A 26,714-nucleotide genomic window follows, 5' to 3' on the forward strand; every position below is an offset into this window, starting at 1 on the left:
AAACAGAGATGCGGAGAAATTTCTTTAGCCAGAGGGTGGTGAATTTGTGGAATTTATTTCCACAGGCAGCTGTGGAGGCCAGGTCGATGGGTGTATTTAAGGCAGAGATTGATAGGTTCTCGATTGGACACAGCATCAAAGGCTACAGGGAGAAGGCCGGGAAATGGGGCTGATGAGGTGAAAGAAAAAGGATCAGTATGATTGAATGGCAGTGCAGACTTGATGGGCCAAATGGCCAAATTCTACTCCTGTCTTAAGACCATAAGATATAAGAGCACTGGTAGGCCATTCAGCCCCTCGAGTCTGCTCTGCCATTCATCATGGGCTGATCCAATTCTTTCAGTCATCTCCACTTCCCTGCTTTCACCTCATACCCTTTTATGCTCTGGCTAATCAAGAACCTATCTATCTCCACTTTAAATGTCCTATGGTCTAAATATCTGTTCATTTAATGTTGAAGCTGAATGATTCTTGAATTATGGCTATACAGGATAAGGTCCCCATATAAAAAAGGCAAGTCGCCTGATTTGTCTGTTGAATAGGATCCGAGCATATTCATATACAGATACGCGGACCATAACAGTTTAGTGAATATAAATACACAATAATTGTACCCAACCATGCACAAACCCCACGATTAGTGGGGAAAACATTTTTCACACTTTGGATGTATGACTGTCCTTGTGATGTGGGGATTTTTATGAATTCTGTTGTGTTTCTTTGTTTTGTGGCTGCCTGCAGGAAGATGATTCTTGGGGTTGTACATGGTTTGATAATAAATGTATTTTGAAATGTGAACTTTGAACAATTGAACAGGGTTCCAATATTGAATAGCTCTGTGCCTCACTCCCTGACTATAAACCCATTATGGACTTGTTTTTGGTCCAATTTTTCATTGGAAATTGAGGGTCAACCTGTTCATCTATTGGGGTCATCTTTTGAAGTCATCTATTGCATGCGGTGCTCCCGGTGTGGCCTCCTCTCTATCAGTGAGACCCAATGCAGATTGGGGGACCGCTTCGTCGAGCACCTACGCTCCGTCCGCCACAACAGACAGAATCTCCCGGTTGCCACCCACTTCAACTCTGCTTCACATTCCCATTCGGATACGTCCATACATGGCCTCCTCTACTGCCATGATGAGGCCAAACTCAGGTTGGAGGAGCAACACCTCATATGCTGTTTGGGTAGTCTCCAGCCCCTTGGTATGAACATTGAATTCTCCAACTCCAGTAATTCCCTCCCCCTCCTTCCCCCATCCCAGTTTCACTCTGCCTCCTCCTCCAGCTGCCTATCACCTCCCTCATGGTTCCACCTCCTTCTACTACCCATAGTACTTTCCCCTTACATTCCTTCTTCACCTTTCCTGTCCATCCCCTCCCTGCTTCCTCTGCCCCACCCCTTGATCTTTCCCCTTACTGGTTTTTCACCTGGCACCTACCAGCCTTCTCCTTCCCACCCTCCCCCCATCTTCTTTATAGGGCCCCTGCCCCCTCCCTCTTCAGTCCTGACGAAGGGTCTCGGCCCGAAACGTTGACTGCTCGTTTTCACAGATGCTGCCCGACCTGCTGAGTTCCTCCAGCGTGTTGTACATGTTGCTTTGACCCCAGCATCTGCAGAGTACTTTGTGTTCATCTCTTAAGTCTGTCCTCTCCCTTTATGTTCAAACATGGCAACAAACTGAAAATTGTCATGGTTTTCTGAAAATGAGGTAGGATGTCAAGTGGCTATCTCAAAGAAATTCATGATGAGTGCATGGTTGCTATGGCATCTGGGTTACACAATGAACTACATGGAACTACTTGATCCATTTCAAATAAAATACTTTTAACAGAGTTGGAGCTAAATGGAAAATGTATTCAGCCCCTATCAGCATCCCACCTCCTCCGCCATTCTTATCTACATCAGGACTTCATTGTGTTCAGGTTATATTTGATTTAAGCAAGCACTTAAAAATTATTTTTGAGACTATGACATCTTTTTGCAGAAAGCTGTTCCAGAAGTTTAATATGGCCGGCACCATTATAATACAAAACAAAATGTAAACTCTAATACTTGAATAGAAATCTTTCAAAGGGACTAATTTTAGCTTGCAGTAATTTGGAAAATAAGCTGGATCAACCAAATCACTGGGGAATATCTTTGATCTGAAAGGTCATCTCCTCCCTAATTACAACCATGGAAAAGATGACAGGTTGTCTACCATTATATTAAGCTTCAGCACAGAACTGGAAGACTTACTGGTATGGTAACTAGGTTATTTTTAAATCAGTCAAGGACTTAGATTTTCTTTGAGTCCAATTTGCCCAGAAATAAGTCTCAAGTAAAGATGTCAATTTTCATCATCAAAGATATGTTTTGCCCTTTAATTTAAAGCTGTTTTGGTGTAAATGTAAAGCTCTACAGATTTGTATGGTCCATGCCATATTATAGACAGTTTGTGCAAAATGTCTCAACACAAAATGGCAGAATTTGGTTTAAACCTAGAGATTTTTTTTTTAACTATTCAGATTTTAATTACCAATCTGCTTGGAGACAAGAAGCTAATTTATTTCGACTGGAATTTTTCATCTTTGAGAGGCAAGCACTATACTGAGCTCTGGCCAGTAGACTGAGATTAGCATTTTGCTTCCTGTTTTGGGGTCTAGTGATATTATACTGTACATCAAATATTAGACTTGGGTTTCAGTCCATTTGACAGCATCAGAGAGCAATATTCAGATAGATGTGGGACTGCCCTCCTGAAGCTGGGGGTTTGGCCAATTTTCTTACTTTTATAAAGATACAGGTATTCAGTTTACAAAAAATATATAGTTATCTTGTACAGAGAAACAAGGGACTAGAGTGTCCATCCAACATCTTGAGCCTTTTCCGGGTTTCAGTAAGATTATTGCTATAGAGATTTGACTCTATTTACCTCTCTTATTTCCATATCATTCAATACCATGTACCAGGCAAAATGGCTATCTTGCTGAGACTAACTGTACTGAACTTCCGGTTTGGCCAGATAACGGAGAGATATCTGCACTTGTAGAACGATGGTACAAGAGACACAAGGGGCTTCATGCCTTCAGTAGTGAAGGAGGTCATTACCCCATGTCTTCAGTAGTAAAGGAGGTCATTACCCCATGCCTTCAGTAATAAAGAAGGTCATTACCCCATGTCTTCAGTAGGAAAGGAAACCATTACGAACTATTAGCAGTTATCTACATTACTGCACATCTGTCCAAACAACAGCAGTCCCAAAGAATAATAATTTCAACTTTTAAAGGATAATGCATCAGTAATAAAGCAAAATTATACATTAAATTAGAACCTTGTGCCTGTAATGTTGCTGTAGACAATATTGTTACAGTACCTGTATCTTGCCCTACTTGTGCACACAACAATAAACTCGATTTGACTCAAACTGATTGAAGTGAAGTTAACAAACTTACACTGGTTGTATGGAGCTTCATTTTGAACTTCTCAAAGTAGAGCCATTGTTTTGAATCATTTGGATCCAGATCATGGTAAAAGTCTCTGGCTGCATAACCAAAACTGTGGTACTTCCCGTCGGGCGTCAGGAGGATAGTGGTAGGAGACTTCTGATTGGATACACCAGGGTCACCACCTCCCCAGCGCCTAATAAGAAAGTAATACAGTGAGGTTGTAGCTGCTCTCTCTTCGACAAGCCGTGTTTGGGGAATAACAACACAAAACGTAAATGTGTGGACTCAGATCATAAGCTTTGATTATTGATCTGTTGGTCTGAATTATAATCCAGAAGTACTTAGAATTAAGTTCCAGTGTATGAGAGAACACCTAACCTTCAAGGAAGGCCAACCATAAACCTTAAAGGTTAAAGGGGCTGCACAGGATCAGGTTCCAGTCTGGCTCAAGGAACCCAATTCAGTTGGTCCAATTTGTTAAAACTTATCCCCTATGCTTGTTCTCCCAAGTCCCTCCTAGCCTTGATCTCAGGTGCCACAGCAGCAACGCAGTTAGCGAGATGCTATTATGGCTCGGGGTGGCAGAGCACAATTCTGATGTCATCTGAAAAATGTGAAATGCGTGAGTTTTCTCTGGGTGCTCTGGCTTCCTTCCACTGCCTAAAGTTGTAAGTTAATTGGTCATTGTAAGTTCTCCCATGATTAGGCTCGGGTTGAATCAGGGGTATCTTGGCAACGCAGCTCTAAGGGCTGGAAGGGCCTATTCCACACTCTATCTCAATAATAAATAATTCTTCAATTTCAGTCTAATACTATTCCCACAAACTTTCCTTTCTCCTTCTTAGTTGGCCATCAACCAGTCTCATTCTTCTTCCCAAAGCCCTCATCTAATTCTTAAAGTTTTAATTACACCACCCTGACCCTCCTTGGCTCTGCCTGTCTCATTTCCCAGTAAAATCCCCTTCATATCCACATGAAGGAAAGGGCTTTTTGCTAATTAGGAAACATAAGGGACTGCAGATGCTGGAAGATGGAGTAACAATCTGTCAGAAGAACTGCACAGATGCTGCTGAACTGTAGAGTTGCACTAGCAAATTATTTGCTGCGTTCTTTTTTATTAGTTGTGTTAGGCAAATTCTCCAGCAGGCAACACCTTAAGTCTTGTGTTCTATCAAGTTTGGACACAGTAAAATCTCAAGTAAACATTAGCTGGCCCAGCAGGAATCATTGACCCAAGATGCATTTTCCAACATTGAGCGATTTTGAGAATGAACTCTACAAACACACACTGCAGAAACATCAGCAAACATCTGGCATTTTTCAAAGAGAAAGAAAATGAATTAATATTTTTAGTTGTGACTCATTTCCCCTGGGATCATTCCCAACATTCCCAGCTTGAACTCTCAATGACTTGTTGCTGTATTTTTAATTTTATTTCATGTTATTTATTTATTTTATTTATTGAGCACAGAATAGGCTCTTCTGGTCCTTTGAGCTGCCCCGCCCAGCACCCCACTGATTTAACCCTAGCAGGACAACTAGCTAATCTACTACCTGGTATGTCTTTGGACTGTGGGAGGAAACTAGAGCACTCAGAATTAACACACGCACTCCACGGAGAGGACGTACAGACTTCCTACAGATGACATTGGAAATTAACTCCAAACTTTGACACCGTAAGCTATAATAGCATTGCGCTAACTGCTACGCCAACATGGTGCCACCTCTATAGTCCCAACGGTGGTAATTAGCTGCTTGTTAGTTCATGATGAAATTAAGCTCTTATCTTTCAGCTGACTTCTGATAACTCAGAGACATTTTCAAGCTGCACAGGTTACAGAAACCGCAGAACCAGAGACAGCTGCAGTATAACTACTTTGCAGCTACAAATTCAGATCAGACTTGCTGCAGACAGTCCCTGCCAAGCAAAGAGGTAGAGGGCTGTGTGAACTGGTCCTGTAGTTCTAAGCGTTATCGTTGAAGTGGAGTGGACGTCGTGTGTGTTGAGGCCTCTACAGCCCAGCCTGATGCAGCACTCCCAGAACGCCCTGTTGGTCTTTGATAATTTGCTGCAATCACAGGCTCTTGAAGTACTCTTAATTGTTGCCAATTGTCAATAGATATTTAAATACTATTCAAAAAGATTTAATTAATTGAAACAAATAAACAATATAAAAATATAAACCAAATAAAAAGCATTGAAATATTTTAAAATTCTTAATAAACATGACAGTAAAATAAGTCAAGTACTTACCTTTGTCCACAATTCTACATTTGAATGATAAGTTCAAAGATTCTGTATACTGTACTGTCTTGAGATTCATTTTCTGCAGGCTTTTACAAGGAAAATTTTCCAAAAATACAATAGAATTTATATTTTAAAAATCCATGGAGTTTGTACTCTCTTCCCGTGACTGTGTGGGTTTTCTCTGGTGCTCTGGTTTCCTCCCACAGTCTAAAGAGTTACTGTTTGATAGGTTAATTAGTCATTGTGAATTTTCCTGTGATTAGGCCAGGATTAAATCAGTGGTTATCGGGTTATCAGTGGCACGGCTTGAAGAGCCAGAAAGGGCATATGCCGCACTGTATCTCAATAAATAAAATAAAATAAACAAGACTGACAAACAACTAATGTGAAAAAGTAGCCAAACTGTGCAAATAAAAGGTAGCACTGAGAACATGATGTGTATAGCGTCCAGCTGCAAAGCACACAGTCAGGTACATTGACACCTGAGCACTGTACACTGCAACAGAGTCTGTCCCCGTGGCTCAGAAGGGTAGGGAAGGGAAGATGAAGGAAGTAGGGTTAGAGGACTCTATAGTTAGGGGGTCAGACAGACGATTCTATGTATGCAAGAAAGAAACTCAGATGGTAATTTGCCTCCCTGGTGCCAGGGTCTGGGATGTTTCGGATCACGTCCAAGATATCCTGTGGTGGGAGGGAGAACAGCCAGTGGTTGTGGTACGTATTGGTGCCAATGACATAGGTAGGAAAAGGGAAGAGGTCCTGAAAAAAGACTACAGGGAGTTAGGAAAGAAGTTGAGAAGCAGGACCGCAAAGGTAGTAATCTCAGGATTACTGCCTGTGCCACGTGACAGTGAGAATAGGAATAGGATGAGGTGGAGGATAAATGTGTGGGTGAGGGATTGGAGCAGGGGGCAGGGATTCAGATTTCTGGATCATCGGGACCTCTTTTGGGGCAGGTGTGACCTGTACAAAAAGGACGGGTTGCACTTGAATCCCCAGGGGGACTAATATCCTGGTTGGGAGGTTTGCCAAGGCCACTGGGGAGAGTTTAAACTAGTATTGTTGGGGGGGGGGGGTGAGAACCAAACTGAAGAGACTGGGGAAGAAGAAGTTAGCTCACAAATAGAGAAAGCTTGTAGACAGTGTGAGAGGGAATATAGGCAGGTGATAGAGCAGGGATGCACTCAGACCGAAGGTTTGAGATGTGTCTATTTTAACGCAAGGAGTGTTGTGAACAAAGCGAATGAGCTTAGAGCGTGGATCAATACTTGTAGATATGATGTGGTAGTCATTACAGAGACTGGGATGGCTCAAGGACAGGAATGGTTATTTCAAGTGCCGGGTTTTAGATGTTTCAGAAAGGTCAAGGAAGGAGGCAAAAGAGGTGGGGGCATGGCACTATTGATCAGAGATACTATCTCGGCTGAAGAAAAGGTGGATATCATGGAGGGATTGTCTACAGAGTCTCTGTGGGTGGAGTTTAGGAACAGGAAGGGGTTAATAACTGTACTGTGTGTTTTTTATAGGTCGCCCAATAGTAACAGGGATATTGAGGAGCAGATAGGGAAACAGATCCTGGAAAAATGTAATAATAATAGAGTTGTCATAATGGGAGATTTTAATTTCCCAAATATCAATTGGCATCTCCCTAGAGCAAGGGGTTTAGATGGGGTGAAGTTTGTTAAGTGTGTTCAGGAAGGTTTCTTGACACCGTATGTAGATAAGCCTACAAGAGGAGAGGCGGTACTTGATTTGGTATTGGGAAAAGAACCTGGTCAGGTGTTAGATCTCTCAGTGGGAAAGCATTTTGGAGATAGTGATCATAATTCTATCTCCTTTACAATAGTGTTGGAGAGAGATAGGAACAGAGAAGTTAGAAAAGCATTTAATTGGAGTAAAGGGAATTATGAGGCTATCGGGCAGGAAATTGGAAGCTTAAATTGGAAACAGATGTTCTCAGGGAAAAGTATGGAAGAAATGTGGCAAATATTCGGGGGATATTTGTGTAGAGTTCTGTATAGGTACGTTTCAGTGAGACAGGGAAGTTATGGTAGGGTACAGGAACCATGCTTGGTGTACCGTGGTGTTCATTGGCATGAACATTGAATTCTCCAACTTCCGGTAATTCCCTCCCCTTCCCTTTCCCCATCCCACTTTCACTCTGCCTCCTCCTCCAGCTGCCTATCACCTCTCTCATGATTCCACCTTCTTCTACTACCCATAGTGCTTTCCCCTTACATTCCTTCTTCACCTTTCCCACCCTCCCCCCACCTTCTTTATAGGGCCCCTGCCACCTCCCTCTTCAGTCCTGACAAAGGGTTTTGGCCCGAAAAGTTGACTGCTTGTTTCCACGGATGCTGCCCGACCTGCTGAGTTCCTCCAGTGTGTTGTACGTGGTGTACAAAGGCTGTAATAAATCTAGTCAAGAAGAAAAGAAAAGCTTACAAAACGTTCAGAGAGCTAGGTAATGTTAGAGATCTAGAAGATGATAAGGCTACTAGGAAGGAGCTTAAGGAGGAAATTAGGAGAGCCAGAAGGAGCCATGAGATGGCCTTGGCGGGCAGAATTAAGAAAAACCCCAAGGCATTCTACAAATATGTGAAGAGCAAGAGGATAAGACATGAAAGAATAGGACCTATCATGTGTGACAGTAAGAAAGTGTGTATGGAACCGGAGGAAATAGCAGAAGTACTTAATGAATACTTTACTTCAGTAGTCACTATGGAAAAGGATCTTGGTGATTGCAGTGATGACTTGCAGCAGACTGAAAAGCTTGAGCATGTAGATATTAAGAAAGAGGATGTGCTGGAGCTTTTGGAAAGCATCAAGTTGGATAAGTCACCGGGACTGGACAAAATGTGCTCCAGGCTACGGTGGGAAGCGAGGAAGGAGATTGCTGGGCCTCTGGTGATGATCTTTGCATCATCAATGGGGACGGGAGAGGTTCCGGATGATTGGAAGGTTGCAGATGTTGCTCCTTTATTCAAGAAAGGGAGTAGAGATAGCCCAGGAAATTATAGACCAGTGAGTCTTACCTCAGTGGTTGGTAAGTTGATGGAGAAGATCCTGAGAGGCAGGATTTAATGACATTTGGAGAGGTATAATATGATTAGGAGTAGTCAGCATGGCTTTGTAAAGGGCAGATCGTGCCTTACAAGCCTGATTGAATTTTTTGAGGATGTGACGAAACACATTGATGAAGGAAGAGTAGTAGATGTAGTGTATATGGATTTCAGCAAGGCATTTGATAAGGTACCCCATGCAAGGCTTATTGAGAAAGTAAGGAGGCATGGGATCCAAGGGGACATTGCTTTGTGGATCCAGAACTGGTTTGCCCACAGAAGGCAAAGATTGGTTGTAGACGAGTCAAATTCTACATGGAGGTTGGTCACCGGTGCAGTGCCTCAGGGATCTGTTCTGGGACCCTTACTTTTCATAATTTTTATAAATGACCTGGATGAGGAAGTGGAGGGATGGGTTAGTAAGTTTGTTGATGACACAAAGGTTGGAGGTGTTGTGGATAGTGTGGAGGGCTGTCAGTTTTGTTAGGATGCAAAACCGGGCTGAAAAGTGGTAGATGGAGTTCAACTCGTAATAAGTTTGAAGTGGTTCATTTTGGTAGGTCAAATACGATGGCAGAATATAGTATTAATGGTAAGACTCTTGGCAGTGTGGAGGATCAGAGGGATCTTGGGGTCTGAGTCCATGGGATACTCAAAGCAGCTGCGCAGGTTGACTCTGGTTAGGAAAGCGTATGGTGTATTGGCCTTCATCAATCATGGAATTGAATTTAGGAGCTGAGAGGTAACGTTGCAGCTATGCAGGACACTGGTCAGACCACACTTGGAATACTGTGCTCAGTTCTGGTCGCCTCACTAAAGGAAGGATGTGGAAGCCATAGAAAGGGTGCAGAGGAGATTTACAAGGATGTTGCCCAGATTGGGGAGTATGCCTTATGAGAATAGGCTGAGTGAACTCGGCCTTTTCTCCTTAGAGCGAAGGAGGATGAAAGGTGACCTGATAGAGGTGTATAAGATGATGAGAGGCATTGATTATATAGATAGTCAGAGGCATTTTCCCAGGGCTGAAGTGGTTGCCACAGGACACAGATTTAAGGTGCTGGGGAGTAGGTACAGAGGAGATATCAGGGTTAAGTTTTTTTTACTCAGAGAGTGGTGAGTGCGTGGAATGGGCTGCTGGTAACGGTGATGGAGGCAGATACGATAGGTTCTTTTAAGAGACTTTTAGATAGGTACATGGAGCTTAGTAAAATAGAGGGCTATGGGTAAGCCTAATAATTTCTAATGTAGGCATACGTTCGGCACAACTTTGTGGGCCGAAGGGCCTGTATTGTGCTGAAAGTTTTCTATGTTTCTATGACACCTGACCTCCAACTTGTGGCAACAATGCAAGAATATAGAAGGAGGGGAAGGCAAACTGGCCCCTCAAGCTTGCCTTGTCATTCAATATAAACAAGGCAGATCCAGCCTGCTCTCAGATCCTCCTTTATAACCATATAACTATATAACAATTAAAGCATAGAAACAGGCCATCTTGGCCCTTCTAGTCCGTGCCGAATGCTTACTCTAACCTAGTCCCACTGACCAACACTCAGCCCATAACCCTCCATTCCTTTCCTGTCCATATACCTATCCAATTTTACTTTAAATGACAATATCGAAACTGCCTCTACCACTTCTACTGAAAGTTTGTTCCACACAGCTACCACTCTCTGAGTAAAGAAGTTCCCCCTCATGTTACCCCTAAACTTTTGCCCCCTAACTCTCAACTCATGCCCTACTGTTTGAATCTCCCCTAGTCTCAATGGAAAAAGCCTATCCATGTCAACTCTATCTATCCCCCTCATAATTTTCAATACCTCTATCAAGTTCCCCCTCAACCTTTTAAGCTCCAAAGAATAAAGACCTAACCTGTTCAATCTTTCTCTGTAACTTAGGTGTTGAAACCCAGGTAACCTTCTAGTAAATCTCCTCTGTACTCTTTCTATTTTGTTGACATCTTTCCTATAATTTGGTGACCAGAACTGTACACAACACTCCAAATTCGGCCTCACCAATGCCTTGTACAATTTTAACATTACATCCCGACTCCTATACTCAATGCTCTGATTTATAAAGGCCAGCATACCAAAAGCTTTCTTCACCACCCTATCCACATAAGATTCCACCTTCAGGGAACTATGCACCATTATTCCTAGATCACTCTGTTCTACTGCATTCCTCAATGCCCTACCATTTACCATGCATGTCCTATTTTGATTAGTCCTACCAAAATGTAGCACCTCACACTTATCAGCATTAAACTCCATCTGCCATCTTTCAGCCCACTCTTCTAACTGGCCTAAATCTCTCTGCAAGCTTTGAAAACCTACTTCATTATCCACAACGCCACCTATCTTAGTATCATCTGCATATTTACTAATCCAGTTTACCACCCCATCATCCAGATCATTAATGTATATGACAAACAACATTGGACCCAGTACAGATCCCTGAGGCACACCACTAGTCACCGGCGTCCAACCTGACAAACAGTTATCCACCACTACTCTCTGGCATCCCCCATCCAGCCACTGTTGAATCCATTTTACTACTTCAATATTAATGTATAACGATTGAACTTTCTTAACTAACCTTCTATGTGGAACCTTGTCAAAGGCCTTACTGAAGTCCATATAGACAACATCCACTGCTTTACCCTCGTCAACTTTCCTAGTAACCTCTTCAAAAAATTCAATAAGATTTGTCAAACATGCCTTCCACACACAAATCCATGTTGACTGTTCCTAATCAGATCCTGTCTATCCAGATAATTATATATACCATCTCTAAGAATACTTTCCATTAATTTACCCACCACTGACGTCAAACTTACAGGCCAATAATTGCTAGGTTTACTCTTAGAATCGTTTTTAAACAATGGAACCACATGAGCAATACGCCAATCCTCCGGCACCATCCCCGTTTCTAATGACATTTGAAATATTTCTGTCAGAGCCCCTGCAATTTCTACACTAACTTCCCTCAAGGTTCTAGGGAATATCCTGTCAGGACCCAGAGTCTTATCCACTTTTATATTCTTTAAAGGCGCCAGGACTTCCCCTTCTTTAATCATCATAGTCTCCATAACTGCCCTACTTGTTTCCATACCTTACACAATTCAATATCCTTCTCCTTAGTGAATACCGAAGAAAAGAAATTGTTCAAAATGTCCCCCATCTCTTTTGGCTCCACACATAGCTGTCCACTCTGATTCTCTAAGAGACCAATTTTATCCCTCACTACCCTTTTGCTATTAATATAACTGTAGAAACCCTTTGGATTTAACTTTGTGTAAGATTGCTACAGCCCTCAATCCCCTGATCTTGCACAATTTTAACTACCTGCACTTTAAATGTTTCTAATGATCTAGATAGAGTTGCAGAGATTCACGAGCTCCTAGATGTCCAAATGTACCAGGCCAATTCATGTTGGACCTTCACTGGCTTATAAACAGTAGTCCCCTTAAAAACTGCAGTATATCATGTTGCAGATTTATTGCATTCAATATTGTCTTCATTGACCATTTTGTCTGCAAGAAATAAATACAAATAACAAGATCCATCTTTATCATGTAATTCATTGTTGATGGGTCACATTGGTGAACCATATCAATGAATTGGACCGGCTTTCAATTCTTCATTCCTATAACCAAGCGAAATATACACCTAGTGACTACTTTATTAGGTTTAGGAATGGAACCCAGTGTGATCTTCTGCTGCTGTAGCCACCCACTTTAAGGTTTGACGTGTTGTACATTCAGAGATGTCCTTCGGCACTTCACTGTTGCAATGTGTGGTTTTCTGACAACTTGAACCAGTCTGGCCATTCTCCTCTGAGCTCTCTCATAAACAACACAAATTTGCCCGCAGTACTACCACATTTTTGTTTTTTGCACCATTCTCTGCACACTCTAGAGACAGGTGTGTGTGAAGATCCCAGAAGATCAGTAGACTCTGAGATACTCAAACCACACCACCTGGTACCAACAATCATACCACAGCCAAAGTCACTTGCATTACATTTCTTCCCCATTCTAATTTTTGGTCTGAAAAGCAAATAGACCTCTTGACCATGTCTTCATGCTTTTATGCATTGAATTGCTGCCACAAGATTGGCTGATTAGATATTTGCATTAACAAGCAGATGTACAGGTGTACCTAATAAAGTGGCCTCTCAGTGTATGTTTCTCTTATTTGGGTACAAAACATTTACACTAGCAGTATTTGCCTGCATTGTTTACTGAGTACAATAAAACTCTTTATAAAAAACACAACTTTTGTTTAATTTATTTAAACATTAAATGCCTTTGTAATTATTTGAACACTGAGGATTCTTTTATCTAAACATCCATAAATATTTACGCAGGAGCACTTTTAAGAATATGTTTTCATTATTTGATTGCACAAATATAATTCCGTAATGTTAATTTGTAAAGTTGAATGTTCTGTGCATTCAAACACCTAGATCTCTTTATGCAAATATTAAGACATGAGCTTTCCCCCTTCAGGCAGAAAAGAGGCCGTGGTGGATTCAACACTTTAATACAAAGGGTAAATTTAGTTTGGCGGTGGGGGGTATCCTTTCACACCCTGGCAACGTCCTAAAGGAAGCTAGCAAACTGCACAGATTGAGCAGGTATCCAGAGACAGCTGACTTGGGTGGGGCAATCACAATCACAACATGGAGTGATATTTACAAAGCATGTTTATGCAGTAGGACATCTCCAAACACTTCACTGGAAGATAAAATAAACATTTCATTGGTGACTTGGTAGATACTGTATATACCAGATGATAAGAGGCAGAGATTGCATGGGCAGCCAGAAACTTTTTCCCAGGGTGGAAATGGCTAATAGAAGGGAGCATGATTCTAAAGGTGATTAGAGGAAAGTAGAGGGGATGTCAGGGGTAGGTTTTTTTTACACGGAGAGTAGTGAGTGTGTAGTACATGCCACCAGAGGTGATGGTCACATTGAGCATCAGCCATACATTTATACTAATCCCACATTCTTGTCTACTCCCTACAGAATGACTACTCATCAGCATGCTAGAGACTATTTACAGTGTCCATTTAAACTCCTATCTTTGGGATGTGGGTGGAAACCCATGTGTCACAAGGAGAACGTGCAAATTCCCCATGATCAGAACAGAAGCACCCGCTCTACAAACTGTGCCATCCAATTGACAAAGTAATTGTTGATTTGAATGTGTTTAATTATTTCATCTACTTTCTAGTATTTCTTTATTTTTGTAATAACTATAATAACTTTACATATTTTAGTAGTCCAATTAATATTTTAAAGCTTTTGAAAATTTTTCAGTATTAGTCAATACCAGAGATAGTCACAACTATCCCGATTGTTCATCAACTGTTTCATCGGCTAGTTTAAAGGTCAGGAACATTGGTCCTGCATTTACTTGCTCTCAATACATTGGCAGGGAGGGCCATGCCAATACCAGTTATAGAGCAAGCATTGGTAGGTTACTCTAGACAAGCTGAGATAAGACAGAGGAGAGTACCAGTCTTTCCTTGCTAAGTAGCGGGCCGGATGGAAGCAGTAATCAGGCTGGATGCATCAGTGGTTTGGTCTGTGTGCAGCATAGACTTCTATCTTGGTAAAAATTCAAAACTGAACATTCAAGATTGTTTAAAGTTATTTCCTAGTACACAAGTGTAAAGGAGAACAAAATAATTCTTACTCCGGATCCAATGCAGTACAAAAAAAACACTAGAGATAAAACACACAATACATATAAATGCATAAGATAGCTTATATACATAGATTACCAAGTCACTGAATATCCCTTGGAGTACAGTTAAATCAACCATCAAGAAGTGGAAAGAATATGGCACAGCTGTAGAGCAGGCTATCCTTAAAAACTCTGAGTGACTGTGCAAAAAGATGACTAGTGAGGGAGGCCACCAAAAGACCTATGACAACTCTGACAACTATGACAACAAGTTTCAGTGGCTGAGATAGGAGAAACTGTTCATACAACAACTAAGATTGGAAGGACTGCACATACAACTGTTGCCCAGGTGCTTCACCAGTTGCAGCTTTATGGGAGAGTGGCAAAGAGAAAGCCACTGTTGAAAAAAACTCCCATGAAATCTTGGCTAGAGTTTATCAGAAGGCATGTGGGAGACTCTGATGGCAGCTGGAGGAAGGTTCTATAGTCTGATGAAATCAGAATGGGGCTTTTTGGCCATCAGACTAAATCCTATGTTTGGCGTAAGCCAAACACTGCACATCATCAGAAACACACCATCCCTAGCATGAAGCGTGGTGGTGGCTGCATCATGCTGAGGGGATGCTTCACTGCAGCAGGTCCTGGACGGCTTGTGAAGGTAGAGGATAAAATGAATACAGCAAAATACAGGGAAATCCTGATGCAGTCTGCAAGAGAACTGCGACTTGGGAGAAGATTTGTTTTTCAGCATGACAATGTCCCCAAGCATAAAGCCAAAGCCACACAGGAATGGCTTTAAAACAACAAAGTTAATGTCCTGGAGTGGCCAAGTCAGAGTCCAGACCTTAATCCAATTTACAGTTTGTGGCTGGACTTGTAAAGGGCTGTTCACTCATGATTCCCATGCAATCTGACAGAACTTGAGCAGTTTTGTAAAGAAGAATGGGGAAAAATTAGTGTCCAGATGTGCAAAGCTGATAGAGACCTGTCCACATATACTCAACACTGTAATTGCTGCCAAAGGTGTATCTATGAAATACTGACTTGAAAGGGCTGCGTAATTATGCAATCAATTATTTTGTTTAATAATTGTAATAAGTTTAGACCAATTTGTAAAATTTGTTTTCACTTTGACATGAATGGGTCTTTTCTGTGATCAGCATCAATAAAGACAGATTAAATCCATTGTGATTCAATGTGTAAAACATGAAAACTTCCGGGGGGGGGGGGTGAATACTTTTAATAGGCACAGCATGTCCTTGATAGCTGGTAGGCTGGTGCAGTGAAGTAAAAGTGAAGGTTGAGCGTCATTCAATGTCTGTAGTGAGATGCTGAAGATGTTCTATAGGTCAGTTGTGGAGAGCGCCCTCTTCTTTGTGGTGGCGTGTTGGGGAGGCAGCATTAAGAAGAGGGACGCCTCACGTCTTAATAAGCTGGTAAGGAAGGCGGGCTCTGTCGTGGGCAAAGTACTGGAGAGTATAACATCGGTAGCTGAGCGAAGGGCGCTGAGTAGGCTACGGTCAATTATGGAAAACCCTGAACATCCTCTACATAGCACCATCCAGAGACAGAGAAGCAATTTCAGCGACAGGTTGCTATCGATGCAATGCTCCTCAGACAGGATGAAGAGGTCAATACTCCCCAATGCCATGAGGCTTTACAATTCAACCGCCAGGAGTAAGATATGTTAAAGTGCCGGGGTTGATTGTATTTAATGTATCTAAGTAAACTACTTAAGAACTTTTTAAAAGCTATTATTAATGCTTTTTGAGAGTGATTTAGATGCATATCATATTTTTACTGAGTTAAGTATTGTATGTAATTAGTTTTGCTACAACAAGTGTATGGGACATTGGAAAAAATGTTGAATTTCCCCATGGGGATGAATAAAGTATCTATCTATCTATCTATCTATCTATCTAAAAGGACCATCTATTATAGAGCCTTCCTCTCCACTGCAGTGCAGTGTCTATCCCATGCACTGATGCAGTTTGTTAGGGTGCTCGCTGTTGTATATCTGTAGAATGACCTGAGTATGGATCTGCAAAAGTCCAGCTCTCCACAGCCTCCTCAGAAGGTAGAGGGGTTGGTGAGCTCTCTTGACTGTGTAGGATGTGTTGTGGGATCATGAGTGGTTGTCTGTGAGCGAGTGAGTCACACTCTTCACTGTGAGTGACATGAGTTCTCCTGAAGTCAGTATCTACCAACTAAAATTTGTATTAAGAGTGTCTGCCCGATGAATTGTTAAGAAACTGAGTTCCACATCGCTCAACCGATATTAATGAGTCTCCATTGTACTTTGGTGGCTTGTAGTTGAGTCGGTGTCCTCTTTGAATAACAGCACATGATGGAAGAAAACCAGTTAATATGGAGCATTTTGAGTGCCCCCTGCTATTTTAATAATTTGTTGTTTGAAGTTTAAAGAGGTGTTTATGAAAGATGTTATCAACATTCTATCAATATTTACTCTAGAAATTTTCATCACAATTCTCCTGAAACAAAAACTTGAATGAATGATCATTTCCATCAGTGGGTGGAAGGGGGAGAGGGCAGCAGTCCACACAAAGGAGCTCAACACTCCATACCAAACATTAGGATGGGTACATGGATGAGACAGGTATGGAAGTCTATAGTCCAGGTACAAGTAGATGGATGAAACAGAAGACCAGGCTGGCACACACTAGATGGGCTGAAGGGCCTGTTTCTCTGCTGTAGTGTTCTATAACTTTATGGCTCTATGGATATTGCCTGACTTTGAGTTGGAGAAAAGGAGTGCTTGCTTGCCTCTGGGTGTTCTTTTTGGTTGGAAGAAGAATGGTGTTGAATTGAATTGACTTTATTTCTTACATCCTTCACATACATGAGTAAAAATCTTTACATTACATCTCTGTCTACATGTGGAATTGTACCAGCTATTATTGGAGAAAGATGTGGTGGAGAGGGTGCTGCAAAGGTACCTCTTTGAAGACAGTTCACCTTTGCTCCTGTGGATCTCCACCACGAGGATTTTTCAATTCACAACGACAGGCCAAAAACAAAGAATCCTTCCAATGGGGCACAGTTAGTTTCAAGGAGCTCTCATATAATGAAATGGTGTTTAATCAGAGTCTGGGTGCCAGAACGACAGATGTCTGAGTTAACACCTATAAGCAAATTAACATTTAGGTCTAAAGTTGTACAATCAAACTAGTCTTCTCATGTGGCTTGTCATATTAACAAAGCTTTACTTCACACATGTCATCATTTAGAAGTGCAAAGAGGAACTGACTGCTATAAATCTACTGCTCTTAGGGGAATGGTACTGTAGTGAACAGACTTATGTTATAAATGTAGAATGGAAATGTTTTAATAAAAAGAAAATTTATTTGGGGCAGGCTATTTATAATGATTGAGAAAAAATCTTTATGTTTATTGCATAGGGTTTGGAGCATTTTTTACCCTAATGTTTTGAGCATCAATTCCTTGAATTTCATCCACTTTCAGCCGGACTGACAGAGGAGCAATTCTGATCTTGCTATATGGGATTCTGGAGTTGGCCAGAAGTTTTACAGGGGTTTTGGGGAGAACTTTCAGTAACTGATTTAGTTTTTTTTCATTATAATTGCAGATCAGCCTCTCAATAGGTCACAACTGCAGTGGAACAAGGACAAAAATAATCTCCACTATGTACCTACAGTATGAAACACTTCCTGTTGCAGTCCAATCTTTTCCTGAATTCTGAACAAATGCATTGAGTACTTACAGGATTCAGTGAACATGTGAATGCAGTAGGGCATGAAGATTCTGAGCACACAACTGAAGGTCAGATTTGCCTCTATGCTGGTACAAATCCAACATTCACTCACCACAATTGGACTAAATGCAAGATTCAAAGGGTCACTTTGTAATAGCTTGTTCTGTTACTATAGGCTCTCCAGTATAGCTTGGCCAAGATCTGGCCGAGCCATTTAATTTAACCAGATTTTACAGGAGAGTGTCCTAACCAGCTGCATCACCATCTGGTACAGGATGTATAATGAAATCATATTCTTGTTTTGAATTGAAAATTTTTACTGCATACACAAGATTTACAGACAGTGCAGAAATCCACTGCAAAAGAACCACTTCCTGAGCTTCTAAAGGACCCAACTGTATCTGGGCCATTGCTAGATTTGGGCAGAGAAGGCTCTTACAGGACTGGCATTTCTTCTTTAAGGCACATTCCTCATTTATATTTAATATTCTCAGTTACCATAACCACCCCCTTCCACCTCCCCCCCCCCATGCTATTCAATCCCTCCTTGTATTGTTTCCCAATCAGTTACCTACCGGTACTTTGTCCATTTCATTAATCATCTCTCACAATGAACCCCAGGGTTCATTCTACAATATCCCATGGACACACCCCTGATTCCCTGGATTCTCCATCGTTCTCCTCTCCAAACATCTTCCCATCAGCCGCTTTCTATTTCCCTCTCTGCTCTCTGTCATCTCCAACCTCGCCATTCCCTCTTCAGTGCATTCCGGCCATTTTCCAGCCCTGTCTACAATCTCCTCCTCATTCCATTCCACTCACTCTGCCATTTATCTTGCAGTGTCAGTCCTACTCCTGATCTCCACCCAAACATTAGACCATCTTTCCAAACATACCCAATTCCCTCCAACCACCGGGCTCCATACAAGCCCACTTTGTTTTCTTAATAGTGCCCACATTTGACCTCCTCCTCAGCCTCATGCACTGTCCCCTCTCAACTATATTTTGTAACCAATTCTTCCTCCCACATGTCCATCAATTACCCCCCTTCAATCTCCTCTCTCTTACATTATGGACAATGTACAGTAACCAATTAACCCTCCTGTGTGTAAGGAAACTAGAGCAGCTGTGGGCAACATGCAAGTTCTACACAGTCTGCAGGAGATCAGGACTGGTGTCACTAGAACTGTGTAGGAGCAGCAGGAACTCCTGCACCATGTTCAATGAAGTGCCTTGGTTATGAAAATCTGCTAACCTTGTCCAGTGCAAGGCAATTACATCAAGAGGAAAATGGGCTTAGTATGAATGCCTATTAGTCAGATCATGCATCAAATAGGTGGCATGCTAGCATAATGGTTAGCACAATCTCTTTACAGCACTAACTATCATCCATTAGGGTTCATTCCCACTGCTGTCTGTAAGGAGTTTGTATATTCTCCAGTTTCCTCCCACATTCCAAAGATGTACAGTTGGCATTAGAGTTGTCGGCAAGCTATGTTGGCACCAGAAACATGGCAACACTTGCTGGCTGACCCCAGCACAATCCTCTGAATTAATTTGATGTAAGTGACCTACTTCCTTGTATGTTTCAAGTTTTGATGTAGATGTGACAAATAAAGCTAATCTTTAATCTTTTCTCTTTCAAGTGCAATGCTGAAACTCTATCACACTCACAATTCAGAGGTGGTGCCTAATGGCAATTCCTTTTCTTGCATCTATGGAAACAGCTCTATTTCTATCTTTAATATCTCTATTTTTCCTTTTTGGGGTTCTTTTGAAGACACTGGCCTGGAGTTGCATGCTGACCGGTTCTTTGCGGGAATGGGACCCACTATCGGGGTCTCGTGACTGGCCGCTATTCGATATACCAAGGAGGTGGCCTAGAAGACTAGCTTGCCTTCAGGGTTTCGGAGTTTCGTGGTTCTGGAGTCGGATGGACTTGAGGTTGGTGCCTGGGCAGGAATCTGATGTGTCATGGCATTGCACAGGAGATTGAAAGCAGCAAGCTGGCTGTGTGCCCAGAGACCAGAGTTCTTTGGGCACAGAGCTCGGAAAAAGCGACACAACAGACTTTTAACATCGTAAATCACCGAGTTGCTTGGTATGTCTCCCTTCTGGCTGTGAAACAGGGACACCTCTTTTTCCTGTATTAGGGAGTGAGAGAGCCTGTGGTGTGTTGAGTTACTGGGTAAATGAGTAGACTTTTGGATACTGCAAGTCTGTGTCTTTAATGATGCTTTGCTGCACGCTTGAGTGCTCGGTGGGGGGTGCCAATGCTTTTTTATTGCTGGTGGGGGGGGGGAGAATTGTTGCTTTGCTGCTGCTTGCGCGTGGAAGGGGGGAACTTGAGAGGGCTTTGGGGTTCTAACATTTAACTGTCATTCATTCTTTGGGGCACTCCTCTGTTTTTGTGAACGGTTGTGAAGAAACATAATTTCAGGATGTATATTGTATGCATTTCTCTGACATTAAATGTACCTTTGAATCAGATACTTCGATGGTACACCTCATCAAAATCTTTTTCCTAGTTTTCTCTCATTAATATCTATTTGGTATCAGAGATTGCAGTGTGCAAGGAAAGCAGTTATAAAAACCAAAGTGGGAAAGTGAGCACCATGGCTTCCGGTTTTGAGTTACATGGAAATAATCATGTATTTCGGCAATAATTTCAGAAAGGTGAAGGGGGAATTAAAAGTACTTGTGATGATGGCCTTTACACTTTGGTTTTCCTTGTTTAGTTCTCAATTTATTCCTCCATCCACATCCAGTTATTACCCCTCAATCATCGGGCTCTTGAACCCGAGGGGATAACTTTAACTACCTTCACTTGCCCCAATACTGAACTGTTCCCACAACCAATGGACTCACTTTCAAAGATTCTTCATCTTATGTTCTGAATACTTATTGCTTATTTATTATTGTAATTATATTGCTTTTTCTCTTTCTTTTTATAGTTGCACAGCTTGTTTTTTTTTTGCACATTGGTTGCTGTCTGCCCTGCCCTGATTCTATTGTGTTTCTTATATTTATTGCCAATGCCTGCATGAAAATGAATTTCAGACTTGTATATGGTCATATGTGTGTACTTTGTACTTTGAACTTAGAAATTCTGGAAAGCAGGGTGTTCAGTGTAAAAATATCAATGGCACTCAGCAGTTTAAACTTCCTAGATTTTAGATGGTGTAAGAAAACATGTCTTTCAAAACTATTTTCTTTTCCTGTGTCGAACAGACGCCCAGCTGCATTTATTTTAATTACCTAAGAAGTGTTTCTGTTTTCAACACCATTTCTCGCATTAAACATTTAAATGAGTGAATTCCCTGGTACTCCTGGAAGGCTTCCTCCCCTGTCTGGGACTATGTCAGAGAAGAAAGCGGCTGAACATCAGCAGTGCCCCTGCACTGCAGCTCTTACCTCATGATGTGAATGCACTCGGGGTCCCTGGCGAAGCTGTAAGCATATCCACTGGAAGTTGTGCCAAAATCAATAGCCACCACCACAACATATGAGTGGTGCACAGACTCAGCTTGTTCCGACTCTTTCTGTAAGAAGAAATATCTTTGAGATCATTTTTAACCCATGCTATCTTCATCTTTGTTATCATTGCTTGCTGGTAGAATTATACTAAAAAAGATTGGCTTCATTATAATTACTGTCAAAATGGTAACACTGTTCACTTTATGGATTATGAAACCCATTCTGGCATTAAAATCTATCTTTCCTTGAATTGTTAAGTGTCAAAAGCTAGTCTTGAGGACAGGTCAAAATGTCTGTAAAGCAATGGAACAAAGGTAAATGGTAATGCAATGAGAGTGCTGACCGGTGTCCTTGAATTAGTTTGATACACTAAAGGATTCTCAGAATGGTTCATTGTATGTGTGTTTATGTGTGGGCACCTCAGAAAAAGGCAATGCCAAACCACTTCTGTAGAAACATTTGCCAAGGATGATCATGGTCAATCACCCTCGTCATACAACACAGCACATAATGAGTGCCCCACAAAACTACTGCCCCAACCTCACTCCTACCTGACTCCCTTTATAAACATGTGCAAGTGGCCCGATTCTGCTCTATTTACATTTGGAGATGACATGACTGTAGTGCACGAGTCAGAGTACAGGAAGGAGGTGGAGAGCCTGGGTTCACAGTGTCATGGCAACAGCCTTTCTCTCAATGTCAGCAAAACAAAAAGAGTTCATTATTCACTTCAGGAAGGGGTAGAGCACATGCCTCTGTTTACATCAATAGTACTGAGGTCAAGAGATTGAAAGATTCAGATTCTTAGGTGTGAACATCACCAACAGTCTGTCATGGACCAACTGCATAGGTGCCATGGCCAACAAAACTTACCAGTGCCTGCCTCTACTTCTGCAGGAGGCTAAAGAAATGTGATAAGTTTCCATTGACCCTGACTAATTTTTATCGCTGCAACATTGAATGTATCTTATCTGGATGTTTTGTAGCTTGGTATGGCAATTGTTCTGCCCACAACCGCAATCACATGGGCACCAGCCTCCACTTTATGAACTCTGCCTACACTTCTCACTTTCTCAGTAAAACAGCTAACATAATCAAAGACCACACCCACCTTGGGCATTCTCTCATTTGTACCTCCCATCATATGGATGGTATAAAAACCTGAGAACACAAGCCACCATAGTCAAGGACAGCTCCCATCCTGCTGTTACAAGGCTATTTAACAGTCCCCAGTGTGATAAGATGGACTCTTGACCTTACAACCTCCCTTGTTAAGATCTTGAAGCTTGTCTACCTGTACTGCATCTTATTTGTAACTGTAACGCTTTATTCTGAAATCTTTCATTGTTTTTTTCTTGTATTTCATCATTACACTGTTGAATTCATCTGTATGAATGGTATGCAAGACAAGCTTTTCACAGTATCTTGGTACGTATGACGATAATAAGTAGGTTTATTTGACCGTAATTGGGCTATGCAGGATTGATGGGCCTGAGGGCCTGTTAGCAGCCTGAAATGAATAAACAGTTGACGTTTCAAGCCGAGACCCTTCTCCAGGACTGAAAGCAAAGGGGGAAGATGCCAGAATAAAAAGATGGAGGAATAGGAAGGAGGACATGCTGGAAGGTGATAGGTGAAGCCAGGTGTATGGAAAAGATAACTGGCTGGAGAAGAAGGAATCTGATAGGAGAAGAGAAAGAGCCAAAGAGGAAAGGGAAGTGGGGGGACCCTGGAGGAGGTGACAGGCAAATGAGAAGAGGTAAAATGCAAAAGTGGGGAATAGAGGAAGAAGAAAATGTTTTGATATGTCTTGTGATTGTGGGGGGAAAGAAATACATTTGGCACCATTTGACATCTCAGGAAATTTATTTCATGGAAGTACAGAATTTCGTCTGTCTTTCTTCTTGCCTTCCAGTTAATTCCCCCATTACCAAGGTGACTCAGAGAAAGACACCCTTGTATCAAAACCATAGACACCACATAGACACTAGTTACATGATGGGGTAAAGAGTTTGTACCATTTTATGTTCAAACATATAACAATATTCTCTACTGCCATGAGACCACCTCATCAATGAGAAGCAACACCTCATATTCTGTGTGGGTTGCCCCCAACCTGATGGCATGAACATCGATTACTCTAACTTCCAGGTATTTCTCCCCCTCCCCCTTTTCTCTTTTTCCATTCCCCATTTTGGTTCCCCTCTTGCCCCTCTTCCTCACAGTCTATCACCTTGCTTTGGCGCTCCTCCTCATTCTCTTTCTACTATGATCCACTATCTTCACCCATTAGATTCCTTCTTCCTCAGACCTTTAACTTTCCCACCCATCACCTCCCAGCTTCTCACTTCATCTCCCTTCCCCACTCACCCACCTGGCTTCACTTATCATCTTCCAACTTGTATTTGTTCCCTTCCCCCACTTTCCTATCCCAGTTTCTTCCTCCTTCCTTTCCAGGTTTGATGAAGTGTCTGGCCCTAAAATGTCCATAAGACCATAAGACATAAGAACAGAATTAGGCCATTTGTCCCATCGAATCTGCTCTGCCATTTCATCATGGTCGATCCAGTTCCCTCTCAACCCTAACCTCCTGCTTGCTCCCCATAACCTTTCATGTCCTGACTAATAAAGAACCTATCAAACTCCACCTTAAATGCACCCAATGATTCACTATCCTCTGGCTAAAGAAATTCCTCCTCAACTCCATTCTAAATGGAAATTCCTCTATTCTTAAGCTGTGCCCTCTAGTTCTAGACTCCCCAACTATAGGAAACATCCTTTCCACATTCACTCTATCTAGCCTTTTAACATTCAATAGGTTTTAATGAGATCCCCCATCGCTCTTCTCAGTTCCAGTAGGTAAAGGTCCAGAGCCATCAACTGCTTTACATACGATAAACCTTTCATTCCTGGAATCATTGTCGTGAACCTCCGCTGAACCCTCTTCAATGTTGGCACATCCTTTCTTAAATAAGGGGCACAATACTGCTCACAATTCTCCAATTGATGTCTCACCAGTGCCTTATAAAGCCTCATGTTCTTGTCATCTCAAAATTATTGCTAACATTGCATTTGCTTTCCTCACCCCTGACTCAGCCTGCAAATTATCAAAAAAAATCAGATTTTAATGGATGTTTGGAAGTAGGAGATACAAAAGTTTAGGCAGGAATTTTTGAAGCTTGGGCTTTAGACTGCTGAAGTCATGGAAAGCAATGAATTGATTAAATATGGAAATAAAGATTAAATAAAAGATTCCAACCAAATGTAAACTTGGGAAAAAAATCTAAATCATTATGTCAGGTTAAGATATCATGAAGTAAATCCTCTGATATCGGCAATGTTACTTACAATCTCACTAGCTATTAATTCTGCTCTGATAGATATCTCAAATAGTAATGATTCATCAAAAAGAATGCAAGAAGTTTGTAGAGAAGAAACACATTATCTTACCGGAGACATTGAAGGGCTGAGTGGAGTGATGCCAGGATCTCCCACGCTTTTAGCTGGTGATGAATAGGCATTTTCTGTCAAGAAGATGAGCATTAAAATTATTGAAGAGTGTTCAGAAAACATTTATTCATATACAACACAAAACAATTTATTCTGATTTACTTACAAGTATTTGAACAATAGTTGTTTTTATTATACTGTATTTGAGTGAATGTCAGTAAAACATCATTGGATGAAACCTCACTATAATCTTTTGTTATAGATATTGATACACCTGCTGAGATTTGCCATCACATTATCTTTTTATTTTAGCTGCATACAGTGTTTGAGATGCATCTTAGATTTGGTTCTTATATCAATTAATCAAATATCTGAGTTTGAAATTGAATTTACATTTTTTAAAAATCAATTGCTCTGGGAAACACGTTGTCATAGTCACATCACAGTATTTTTAACAAATGAGGTTGCTACAAAAATGATCTAAGGTAAATAATCTCAACCAATTCAAATCAGGAGAAATGTGTATTACATGGCTAGATTGAGATAATCACTCATACCAAAATAAAAGTAAAAATGACTACCATAAATAAACCTGACTCGCAAATATAAATAACAAGGTATTGAAGAGCTCAGGCCCACTGATTATTTTTTCAAATGGACTCGAATCTTTATGGCACTTTACATACTTTCATTGTTTCATTACACAATAAAAAACACTGGGCTAGCAGATTGTCACAAAATCTTCTCTTGTTTTTTCCCCTTGTTGGGTTCTATTTTTTGAACCATGGGCTAATCAGAAACTCTGTAAAAATGGAGGCCTATTATTTGTCTGCCTGCAGCTGCGAAGTGCGAGCATTTGGGTGCAACTCGTTTTCGAGGTCAAGGGGTTGCATCCTTTCCATTCGCAGACCACAGCAGATATTTCTTTGAATAAACTGCAAAAGAGAAAATACCTTTGGGCATCATCTTCTAGAATGTGTATTTAATTATTAGGAAAGTAAAATGCTAAAAGTAACCAACAATCTATTCTTTAAGCTCACTGGAGCTGTTAACTAAGTAAAAGGCTTCAGTGCTGAAAACTGTGACTAAAGGATTAAGAGACACAAATGCTTCCTGAGTGTGGATCTCAGTTTCACATTGTTGTCTTTGAAGCCGGAGAAATATAATAGTGTTTTTCCTGTCAACATTCTCTTTAAAGTGGCCTTCGCAAGTGATCTGAATGAGTAGTAATGAATTTTTTCTTATGGGCTTTTTGAACATTTCAACATTCATCATTCAGTTTATATAAATTTCATCCATTCTGAAGAAATCAGATTTTTTTATTTGTAACAAAGAAATCAGTTGATATACAGTATTCATCATCTTGAGCATTCCAGAGCATTCCAGCTCTTGTGAAAAGTTTGACAATTTAATTTAATTACAAAATTAGTTCAAAAGCAATTTAAATTTGAGAATTAGAATTGTGGAAGCTGAGTTTACAAAACAAATAGAATGATTGCAATCTAATGAGCTTGTTGCAATGTGGACATATTTAAGTTAGGCATCTCTTCAGCTATTCTAAGCCAAATAGTCTGATACAGTGACACTGCTGAAGGTAGAAGGGGGCTTTGTGGAAACCAGTGA

General features: G+C 41.2%; 1 protein-coding gene across 2 annotated transcripts in view; it reads right to left on the minus strand.

Annotated features, from left to right (window-relative positions):
* hspa12a (heat shock protein 12A) overlaps positions 1–26,714 on the minus strand; it is a 114,638-nt gene that overhangs the window by 43,064 nt on the left and 44,860 nt on the right. For both annotated transcript variants that reach the window (XM_073027837.1, XM_073027836.1), the window contains exons 2-4: positions 25,092–25,165; positions 21,579–21,706; positions 3,438–3,624 (exon numbers count right to left, since the gene is read on the minus strand). In XM_073027837.1, the coding sequence (XP_072883938.1) occupies positions 3,438–3,624; positions 21,579–21,706; positions 25,092–25,165 (389 nt within the window). The remainder of the gene's footprint in view (positions 1–3,437; positions 3,625–21,578; positions 21,707–25,091; positions 25,166–26,714) is intronic.

Source organism: Hemitrygon akajei, chromosome 23 (assembly GCF_048418815.1).
Source record: "Hemitrygon akajei chromosome 23, sHemAka1.3, whole genome shotgun sequence".
NCBI lineage: Eukaryota > Metazoa > Chordata > Chondrichthyes > Myliobatiformes > Dasyatidae > Hemitrygon > Hemitrygon akajei.